The sequence below is a fragment of the Octopus bimaculoides genome, chromosome 3, assembly GCF_046866305.1.
Source record: "Octopus bimaculoides isolate indiv1 chromosome 3, ASM4686630v1, whole genome shotgun sequence".
In the NCBI taxonomy this organism is placed as follows: Eukaryota; Metazoa; Mollusca; class Cephalopoda; order Octopoda; family Octopodidae; genus Octopus; species Octopus bimaculoides.
In genome coordinates, this window is record NC_142930.1 from 148,820,333 (window position 1) to 148,832,832 (window position 12,500).

The following is a 12,500-nucleotide window of genomic DNA, read 5'->3' on the forward strand; positions in this document are numbered from 1 at the left end:
TGTATATATATATATATATATATATATATATATATATATATATATATATATATATATATATATGCAGACACACTTAGAAAGAAAGAGAAAGATAAACGGATAGATAGATATATGTGCGTGTATGCGTGTGTGTTAGTTCGTTCGTGTATAAATGCGAATACATACGTGTGTGTGTGTCGCTAAATTCATAAGATTTTTTATTCTCTCTCGCTGTCACTCTTTCTCTATTTTCTCCTTTTCCATTTTGTTGAAGAGCTTAGGCTCGAAACATTTTTCTGAAGAATTTGTAGCCGAATGAATGAGCCCCACTTATTTTAGTTTTCTCTCTTTCCGAACCGCTGCTCTACGGGGAATGAAACACATGAACACCAGTTGTCAAGCAGTAGGTAAGGGGCACACACACACACACACACACACACACACACATACGGACGCACGTGCGCACACGCACACACACACACACGCTTATATGATGGCTACCAAACCCAATCATAGGTCTTTCGTTTAGTCCCACTTGCTTAAAGTGGCACGCAGTGGAACTGAACCCGGCACCGCCTGGTGGCGAAGCAAACTTCATACCACATAATGCATGATGGGTTGGTGTTTGATTGATTCTCCTGCCAAACACGAAGAGAGTCAGCAAAAAAATACCAAAAAAGATTTGGAGAGAGAGCACACCTAAGATGTATAAGATCAGTGTTTTCTCATTTTCTGAAAGATGAGCTGTTTTTATGAAATTTACAGTGATAGGTTTTCGAGTTATTAGATTGCAATTACGTTCATAAAATTTAGAAAAATAGTTACACTTATTTATTGTAAAATATACAAATCAAAAATCTGCTTAAATTTATTTTATTTTCATGTCATAAATATTTTACGTTTTAAAATTAGTATTCATTTCATCATTCTATATAAACGCCAAGAAATTCGATTAAAATGTTTTCAACGAGTACATATATAATGCAGAATTATTATTTGCAATGCTATATACAACTGACAGGTCGTAACTTCGAATCGTCTTAGAACAACGATTACAATGCTTTGCTCTGTTTGTCCCCTGTCAAACTCTGCTGGAAACTCATCTATGTGAAATTCAATTTTCTGTCGGGGCCGAAAAAATAAGTACCAGTTCAAGACTAGTTCAGTACAGGCTACCTCCCTTGTGTTGTTTGATTGCCCCTGAGTGTATACTGAGTTCGAATCTCACCAAATTCACCTTAGCTTGTCAGTTTTTTTTTTTTCCGGAATGATAAATTTCAGCACCGCCCTAACAAAAAGACTTACTATTTCTCTGGAGGAGAAAGAAGAGGAGGAGGGGGAGGGGAGGAGAACATGAAGTGTAAAGAGTTGCAGTAGAAGAAGAAGAAGAAGAAGAAGAAGAAGAAGAAGAAGAAGAAGAAGAAGAAGAAGAAGAAGAAGAAGAAGAAGAAGAAGAAGAAGAAGTTTGAGGAAGAGAAAACATACTGAAGAGGCCAATAGAAATGTTCGTAGCTTTGCATGTGGCATTGAGGACGAATAAGGAATTGGCCAGGAATATGGAGAAAGATATGAACAGAAATTTACTACAATAATATAACAGCATTCCTATCACCAGCACATCATATTTATACTCTTCCTTCTCCTAGCGATGATGATGATGATGTTAGGTGATTGTGTTTTTTTTTCCTATGTATTTTAAACCAAAAATTATTCTCTTTGTACAGAGCATTCGTGTCGTCATCGTCGTCGCCATCGTCACCACCAACATCATCATCAATCATCATCGTCTTCGACATCATGACTATTCATGACAGAAAACAATCGTAGTAGTTAATACATAAAATATGAAAGACAGAAAGAAGAAGAGGTCGGATGAAACAAAAACACAATTGAAGGTGGCAACTAATACTTTTGAGTGAGTGAAGTTAGGTTAGTCTATTGCTGACAGAAAAAGAGATTTATGTCACTTGGAAACATTTCATATAGGTTGTATATCCGGTATATATTAACTAAAGGGGCACGACCCTTGTCAAACAGATGGACTTTATTTTAGGAGCAGCTAGGAAAAGTTATTGCATTCAGACTGGAATGTGAAACAAAGTAAATGTCAAAATAGCAGGATAAAAACGTAAATCCAAAAGTTAAGGAATTCTCTGCAATTTCATAGATAGGTTCTTCTTTTTTTTGTCTGCATTTCTTCATTACGAAACGATAAATTTCGAAATATTTGGTAATAAAATAGTGCATTATTCAGTTGTTGTTATTTATATTGTAAATATTCTTATTTTTCTGAACGAGTAAATCAAAACCATAACATACCAACTAGCGTCTTACACATCTGCTTTCAAATTCTAACGTGTTCGGCCTAGCATTTGAATTGCCCAGTCGGTTAAATTTATCACTTATCAAACAATGCTGTGCTATTCTGATATCTAATAATGCTCACGAATTATACAAGGCAACTGATAGCTTGGGACTCGTCATCTCTCTTTTCCTTATTCTCTTCTCAGCTTGAATATCAACTTTTACTAATGCACGTGACCTGAATGCGAATAATATTTTCACGTCTAAACTTCAGAATCGTAAGTTGAAATCCAGCAGAAATTCGGTTTTACTAGTTCCATACGTGATTTCGTCGGACACTGAAATCACTATGGCCCTTCTTATTGCAGTAGACTTTGTTTTCGATAACGTTCCCTATTAGTAGATTTACCGCTTCACTTGTTTTCCTAATTTCTTGGGAGCTTGAAACATGTCAAATCGTCACGTTCCTTGAATGTAAATATGTGGCTTCATGCTTAATTTAAAAACAGGAAATCTCATTAAGTACAGCGCGTTTCCGCATGAGGCCGCTAATATCTCTATAACAACAGTATGAACAGCACAAACAATATCAGCCTCAACAATAATAAAGATGACGGTCTCTTCTATAATCAATTAAATGGACTTCCAAGATTTGGCAGGGATCAGTTTTTCGACACCACGATAGGAGAAATGCAAAAGAGACACACATAATTTGAACAGAACAGCATGAACAATAATAATAATGCTGATGTTAATATTTTATATTGGTACAAGTGTGGCAATCTGGCAGAATCGTTAGCACACCGGGCGAAATGCTTAGCGGTATTTCGTCTGTCTTTACGTTCTGAGTTCAAATTCCGCAGTGGTCGACTTTGCCTTTCATCCTTTCGGGGTCGATAAATTAAGTACCAGTTACGCTCTGGGGTCAGTGTAATCGACTTAATCCCTTTCTATGTCCTTGTTTGTCCCCTCTATATTTAGCCCCTGGTGGGCAATAAAGAAATAAAGAAATAAGAATCGTTAGCACACCGGGGGAAATGCTTTGCGGTATTTTGTCATTCTGCTGAGATCGACTTTGTTTTTCATCCGCTTTGGAATCGATAAAATAAGTACCAGTAGAATGCAGGGGTCAATGTGATCGAACCAACATCTACCCGAATATGCTGGCCTTGTACCAAAATTTAAAACCAAATATTTTACAATGGCAGAAAAACAGACATTTATTCAGAGAGATTACAGGCAATTACTTGTACGTGATTTATCAAATTTGGAGACAAGTAAGTCAAAGTGTATCTCAGACGGTTGTGTCCGATATATATTGTCGAAGGGTTCTGTCCGATATATATTGGACGTTCCTGCTTCCTCAAAGCACAACATTTCATGAATTTTATTATTTTTGTTTTACACTTCCCCACCCAAATTTGGCTGACTGAGGGAAATTACTTTTTGCACGTAGACATTTACAGCATGATCATATTTTCAAACTTAGAAAAAATTCCAACTGACTTTTCCCGTGCATCAGACAATTGGAGAAGTGGATTAATATCATCCCGTTATCACAGCATGTAGTAAAACTTCAACATCTTAAGTTGAAACAAATTGATAATAGCCTATTTCTCTGTTTGAATGGATATCTTGGAGCAATTCGATACCGTATAAAAAGGAAAGATCACGTGACTACAGATACGAAGCAACACAATTATAAATACTGCTTTGTTTGAATAAGTAAATATCTTTGAAATTCATAACAAATATACATCAGTTAAATTGACTCTTTTATCTTTTATCTTTTATCTGATACAGTAATTGGATTCCTGCCATGCTTGGACACCTGTGTTGAAGAGTCTGGACGAAGCACTCGATCCCAAAACTTATTTTCTTAAAGTCAGGCACTTATTTTATCGAAACATTTAACCAAACAGCTAAGTTACGGCGGCATAAAATAGCCGACACACGTTGTGAAGTGGTGGGTAGAGGACACACGCAAACATAATGATGCACACATACATATGTATGCATATATATGACGGGCTTCTGCAGAGTTTCCGTCTACCAACTTCACTCAAAAAGTGCCAGTCGGCTTGCGGCCATAGTAGAAGGCACATGTCCAATGTGCCGAACAGTGAAACTGAACCCGAAACCACACGGTCGCAAAGATAGTTGTTCATCCACACAAACAAGCCCGTGCTAAAAACAATCGTAATTTTGTTTTATGGACAATATTTACCCATTGGCGAGGACCAGAATTTTATGATTATCATTTCTTTGATGCAAAAATAACGTATAAATAAGAGATGCGTATGTCGGATTCTTTTGTCGAGTACTATTCAGTTTAGATTTCAAGGTTATTGCCACTGGGCAATAGTTCAGATACAATCCCAGTGCATCTGCCTACATTAATTATTCATATAATCTATATCCGAATCAGCCTGTTGCATACAAAATATATAACGTTTTCATGCGGAATTGGTATTTCGCTCTGTTTTCACAGTGTTAGTATAAGTAGTTAGTTTTAGTAAAGTGTATCATTATTTTAACCATATTAGATTACAACTGATAACAATGCTATGCATACAATGTTTTCTGCAATAGTCAGGTGCAAACTATAAAGTATCAGTAACTAGCAGAGAGTAAAGGCGATTGCTTTAATTAAGATTTGGTGATCACGAACTTTAGGTCAAGGTTTCGATCCTTGCACCAAGCAACATGTTGTATTCTTGAATCTTTCAGCAAGGTACTTTATTTAACGTGCTTCATTCAGTAGTCACTTGAAATTCAGTACGTTTTACAGTTGTGAGTAACCCTGCCAAGGACCGGAGCTTCGTTCATTGAGGAATCTAGTACAGTCAGTCATGCTGTTTAGTTGATCTCTGATCTCATGAGCATCGTAAAAACAAGGAAATATTTTTTAAACACATTGACGTGCATTGAATAAAGCGTTTATACATATATATAGAATTTCTCACGTACAGGGTAGAAAGATGTGTTGGTGGAGAGCAGAGTAAAGAGTACTTGGAAAACAATACTATTAACCTCTATTATTCTACCGAGGTCCAATGCATGAAACCCTCGGGCCGCGAGTCACTCTGTAGCTTATGCCGATTATTATTAAAGAATGCGTACACACACAAGTATACACACACACACACACACACACTCACTCTCTCTCTCTCTCTCACACACTCACACGCAACAATTGAATTCTACTTTCCTGTTTGCATTACTAAACCAATTTGTATTCATACATACACTATATATATATATATATATATATATATATATATATATATATATATATATATATATATATATATATATAGTACAATACCACCGTATTACATAAGAAGGTGTAAAATATACTGAAAGAACATTGTGTACTATTATACTCTTCTGAAACATATAAGTAGAGGAAAGAAGAAAATGTGAATAATTGAAATGCAATTGAAATTAATTAGTTAACATCATGAAACGGAATTGGAAATAAAATGATACGTGTATGCGATTGATAATAATTTGTCTGAAATTTCATAACTCTTTACTTTCTTTTATTATTATTATTATTGTTCAGTAGTTTTATTTTTATAACGTGCTTTCACTTCACTACCGAGCGCAGCTCTGTGCGCCTTGGGTATATTATTATTATTATTATTATTATTATTATTATTATTATTATTATTATTATTATCATTATTATCATTATACATATATAACAATAATAAAAATAATAGTAATATAAAACTAATTGGTAATATATTTAGTAATGTTTACAAGACTTCATTGAGCTGCATTATTAAATATAATCTGAAATCCTTGTATATTTATATATTAATTATTCATAGGAATTCATTCTAACTTGTATGCGTCATAAAGATCCTAATACCATTATTTCACTCATAATACGTTGCTACGGGATTCGAGATTGGCCTGGTCATTAATTCGTAATTCCGTTGTGTGTAACAATATCATACTTAAGGAACTTGTGAAAGCATAGTTTCATAAAAACTCCAGTTAGAATTATAAAATACCTGAATATACAAAATATTTGAAATGAAAATTTAAATGTAGATGTTCAAATTCGAAAATATAGAAACAAATTAATCTTTAAAACAAAACATTGTAGATACTTGTGATATATATAATTTGGTAAAAAGATCCTTGAGAAGTAATCGATGAATATGAAATCTTATCCCATGCAGAACATCGTGTGGTTTCAATACGTTTTTAAGCAATTGACTCACTGCTATGAAAGTCTTTTGATAGTATGTCTCATGATGTCATATTATCTTCCTTTAAATGTGAGTATGTTTATAAGGTTATGTCCGTTAACAATATGACTTAAACATGATATGAATAACAAATAACTGAATTTGATTTATGTAATACAAGTTCATAATATAACTGAATTATAAATCAAATTTCAAAAACTGAAATATTACATAAAGTGCACATATGTCGGTTACTTGGTATTATCAATGTAATTATAACTGTATTATTCACAAGATTACAAACTATCAACCGAGCGTCAAATATCAATAAATTTCAATGTCTGAATTTCTGTCGCTTGTACAATAAAACATTATAAATTAGTGTTTCCAACAGCGGTCCACTACATATTTGTGTTCTTTTGCAAGCACGGTTCGGTTTCATGCAAGGGGGAATTACACGCAGAACAAAACACAATAAAGTACATAATATATAATTCAATTATTACATATATAATACATATCTAATGCAAAACTACCCTTCAGACTGCGATAGTAAATACAACAGAAATAAAATTTTAACATTTATTTTTTGTGTGTGAAGGATCAATGGGCCGGTCGTTGTGGTCTCCTGGGCAACTGTTGCTACGTGGCATTCTACGAAATGGTAAACTAAACTGTTACTTTTCTTTGAATATTCTTAGTCTGGTTTTCGTCAGTGGTAATTTGTATAGAGTGATTGATTTTGTGTAAGTTTACAACCAAATAAAAAACACACATATGTCATTACTATCACTAGAGCGTTGACAAAGTGAGTACAATTCTTAGACTTATCATAGATTTCATTACATGACAAAAGATAAATTTTGACAGTGCGATGTTTTATTATTTGAAAATGATAAAGTGTGATAGATTTCGTGCCATTAATCTAATTAGATTCACTGAAAAAAATGACAACTATCTGAAAAATCGAAGAAAGTAATAATAATAATAAAAAAATGAATAATTATGGCTTACTTGCAGACGAGATACGAAGCTCCAACCACAGCAACGACGATAACAACGACAAAACCGATAATGAGTCGGCATTCCTGATTACATGCTTCCAAAGCGTTTGTGGCACCTGCCATGTGAATATCGTTGCATTCCTGCACATCGTTGACAATGATATCACATCTCTTGGCCACTGCATGTTGTATTTCGCAGCCGGTATGCACACCCAGGCAGCGAGTCCAGTTAACTTGGAAGAAAAGGTCCTTATTCCAGGGTGGAGGGCAGGGAAAGGTTTGCCAAAACTGCAAGTCATCTCGGAAACCCATCAAGGACAGTTTCCGGCAGCATTTAGTCGGTGAAGATTACAGCAAGTTGTATTACTGGTTAAAACTGAAAAGAATAATGAAAATATAATTAAATATATAAATAATTTAAATGATTTGATCATTTAAAAGTAAAAATTAAAACAAAACTGTGTTGTTTCCATAACAAATTAAGTAGAAAATGAAGAAAAATATTTGTATTACATTGATACTCGTGATGAGCACAGCGTAGCATGCAGCAATATCCTAGTGAAGTGAGTCCGTGATGCGGATTTGCTTCTTAGTGGGAGCCAATTCATGGTAGTTATGCTGATTATTACATTATGGAAACAAAAATGCATGTATTTCACACTTCCAAGTACACACCTACGAATTCTTGACCTTGTGCATAATGCAAAATATCATTATTGATCAACATGATAGAATTCATGATAATGATGATAATGATGACAACAATATTTTTTTTTTCCTAACGGTGGAGTTATGGGTGCTGTGATGACGGAAACATCAACAATAACATAGCGTTACTTGTGTAATTAAAGTCTTGTCATGTTATTTTTTAAGTTGATTGAAAACTAACAAGACAAAAAAAAAATAATAATAATAACGCCGAATCGATTAATAATTCAAGACAGCAACACTAACAACTCAACCAACGCTAAAAGACAGTGATAATGAAAACAATATTTCGTCTACAGGCAAGCAATTCAACTAAGCTATGCAATTGCTACTTTCACGAAGGTTGAATAACAAGTAAATGAATAAATAAACAAATAAATAAATAAAGACCAACAAAATAGCATATAGTAGTAATTATATGATTTGGTAGCAAAGAACTTGTCACGAATCAGGAATTTTATAAATGTTTTTATTCTGTATATCATTTCGACACTATTAAATATTAGATGATGCTGGATACAGTTTATCAAGTGAGAAACGTGCCAAAATTAAAGGCTTGAAAGTATAGAGGTCTGTGTATAAACTTAACCATATAAGCAAGTACATCTATACATTTACATGTGATGAAAAGTACGTTCAGTTTTCTCTGAGGCAGAATGGAAATATATATATATATATATATATATATATATATATATATATATATATATATATATATATACATTTATTGCTATGTGTTTCAGTCATTTGACTGCGGCTACGTTAGAGTACCGCACCGCATTGAAGGGTTTTTAATCGAACAAATCGATCCCAGAACTTATTTTTTAAGCCTAGTAATTATTGTATCGTTTTTTTTTTGCCAAACCACTAAGTTACATCATTTATGCGCGCATGTCTATTTGTTCCCCGCCATCGCTTGACAACAGATGCTGATGTGTTTATGGCCCGCACAACTTAGTGGTTCGGCAAGAGGTAGCGAAAGAATAAGTACTAGGCTTCAAATGATTAAGTCCTGGGGGCGAATACTTCGACTAAAACCCTTTAATCAGTGCTCCAGCATGCCAGCAGTCGAATGACTGAAACAAGTTAACGAATAAAAGAATGTGTGTGCACGCGCGCGTGTGTCTGTGTGTGTGAGAGAGAGTGCGTGCGTGCATACACACACATACACGCATACACACACATACATTTGTGCAAGCGTACGACTAATTATAGCTATAGTAGTTGTAATGGTTTTGGTGGCAGTGATGATTCTTGTAACAGTATCACTAGGAAGGCCGCCAGCTGGTAGAATCATTAGCACCCCAGGAAAATTGCTGGGCAACATTTCTTCCGTCTGCACGTTCTGAGTTCAAATTTCGACTTTGCTTCTTATCCTTCCGAAGTGGATTAAATAAATACCAGTTGACTACTAAGGACGATGTGATCGACTTAAATCTCTCGCCTAAAATGATTGGCCTTGTATAAAAATTTGAAACTGATGTTGATAGGAAAAAAAAAGAAAGGACAATAACGAAGTTTGACGTTCTATATCGACGCATTGCTACAAATTTATAGCAGAAGCGTGTGTTGTTGTTGATCAAATCGTCTTACCATTATTGATTTTAACGATTCCACAGACGTGACTATCGAAATCGGCCATGGAATGAGTTAAACAGAAAATGAATAATGAACGAGATCAAAGGCTGTCCAAACCTCTTTTCTTTCCCCGTTCGTACGAATGATTATTTATATTCTTGCCTCTCTATGCAATGATTGACATTCAGAATGGAAAGAATAGATTTTCCTCCACTCGGGTCAAAGATTTGTCTTTTTATCGTGCCTCGTCGTCACTGTCTGACCATTATTTTACACAGAGTTCCTTATAATGCACACGGAATCATATCTACATGCGTAATGAATATGTATTTAGTCTCACTGGGAAATAAGTTAAGGTATTTAAATCAGAGAGATTGAAATTAGCATGGAAGTGACTAGTTTTGCCTCATCAGAGATCTCCAAACAATAAAGAGAAGTAGCAAGGAAACCACTCATCAAAAGGCAAACAAAATTAAGAAAGGCACGGCTCTTTTACATAGGGATTGATGAAACTGGTTGCTTCCAATTTGCATTGTAAAAGACGGAAATCTTGCATTTCAATCATGGAGATCAAATTTCAAAGCTACGTTCAAGATAAATTAAGCACGTGGTTAGACTTATACACACTTATACCTATCAAATGTATTCTTTTGGCAGAAATATCAACCAATGAAATAATTGTTATCATTATTAAGGCTGCGAACTGGCAGAAACGAAAGCACGCCGGGCGAAATCCTTAGCGGTATTTCGTCTGCCGTTACGTTCTGAGTGCAAATTCCGCCCAGTTCAACTTTGCCTTTCATCCTTTCGGGGTCAATAAATTAAGTACCAGTTGAGTACTGGGGAGTCGATGTAATCGGCTATCCCCCTCCCCAAAATTCCAGGCTTTGTACCTACATTAGAAAGGATTATTATTATTATCATCATCATCATCATCATCATCATCATCATCATCATCATCATCATCATCATCATCATCATCACCACCACCACCATCATCATCATCATCATCATCTAGTGATCGTGATTTGAATACCTAGAGCGAGTGATGCGTTGTGTTCTTGAGGAAAACGCTTCATCACGCGTTGGTCTGCAATCACTTCGACACCTGACGCGAGGTACACAGTGTAGCTGTCCAGACAGCTGTCAAGGATGAGAGGTAACGTCGACTCAGGCTGTATTCGAACTCAGAATGTAATGTCACAAGAAATACAGCTAAGCATTTTGCTCGGCGTGCTAAAGATTCTGCGAGCTCTCCGCCTCAGAGAAATAAATATTGTTCTATTATACGCATAAGGGAAGCAATTTTCGGTGAGGGGCTAGTCGATTACATCGACCCCAGTGCTCACATAGTACCTATTCCATTGACCCTGAAATAGCGAAAGGCAAAGTCGAAGGGTGAAATTTGAACTTCGAACATATAGAGGGATGAAATTCCACTCTGCAATTTTAGCGAATTCAGCAGGTCGCTTAGTGGTTGACAATGTGTGCATCTCTGACCACGAGCAGGAGTAGTAAGAGAGCATCATAACTATTTGTTGAGAGAAATGTTTGGGGATTTTAACAATTTACCACTGGAAACATGGGTGTTTCGCTAATTATCCGTAAACAACCGTTATTTAGGGATATTTTGAAGAGAATGAGCTCCTCGACTTAAAGGGAATTCTAACTGAACCTCACCTGCAAAGTCATGAGCTGTTCATCTTGATCTTGATATGAGATCAGCACATCGCGTACATATGGATGTAATACATGTGCCAGATGTACACTTATCCGACAGATACTTTCATATATTTGTACCCTAACGTGAAATGCTCTCTTATTCGATAATAACAATGGATTCAAATTTCGGCATAAAACCAGGAATGTCGAGGGAGGAGTCTAGTAGATTACATCGACAACAACAACAACAACAACAACAATAATAATAATAATAATAATAATAATAATAATAATAATAATAATAATAATAATAATAATAATAATAATAGGCGCAGGAGTGGCTGTGTGGTAAGTAGCTTACTAACCAACCTCATGGTTCCGGGTTCAGTTCCACTGCGTGGCACCTTGGGCAAGTGTCTTCTACTATAGCCTCGGGCCGACCAAGGCCTTGTGAGTGGATTTGGTAGACGGAAAATGAAAGAAGCTCGTCGTACATATGTATATATATATATATATATATATATATATATATATATATATATATATATATATATATATATATATATATATATACATATATATATATGTGTGTGTGTGTGTGTGGTTGTGTGTCTGTGTTTGTCCCCCCAACTGTGTTTGACAACCGATGCTGTGTGCATTTACGTCCCGTAACTTAGCGGTTCGGCAAAAGAGCCCGATAGAATAAGTACTAGGCGTACAAAGAATAAGTCCTGGGGTCGATTTGCTCGACTAAAGGCGGTGCTCCAGCATAACCGCAGTCAAATGACTGAAACAAGTAAAAGAGTAATAATAATAATAATAATAATAATAATAATAATAATAATAATGATAATAATAAAAATAATGATAAAAATAATAATAATAATAATGATAATAATAAAAATAATGATAAAAATAATAATACTAATAATAATAATAATAATAATAATAATAATAATAATAATAATAATAATGAGAAGAAGAAGAAGAAGAAGAAGAAGAAGAAGAAGAAGAAGAAGAAGAAGAAGAAGAAGAAGAAGAAGAAGAAGAAGAAGAAGGA

General features: G+C 34.9%; 1 protein-coding gene across 7 annotated transcripts in view; it reads right to left on the bottom strand.

Moving 5' to 3' along the window:
* LOC106884261 (uncharacterized) overlaps positions 1–12,500 on the bottom strand; it is a 541,049-nt gene that overhangs the window by 213,393 nt on the left and 315,156 nt on the right. For all 7 annotated transcript variants that reach the window (XM_089349787.1, XM_052966073.2, XM_052966075.2 and 4 more), the window contains exon 3: positions 7,503–7,868. In XM_089349787.1, coding sequence (XP_089205913.1) covers positions 7,503–7,804 — 302 coding nt within the window. In that variant the 5' untranslated portion in view covers positions 7,805–7,868. The remainder of the gene's footprint in view (positions 1–7,502; positions 7,869–12,500) is intronic.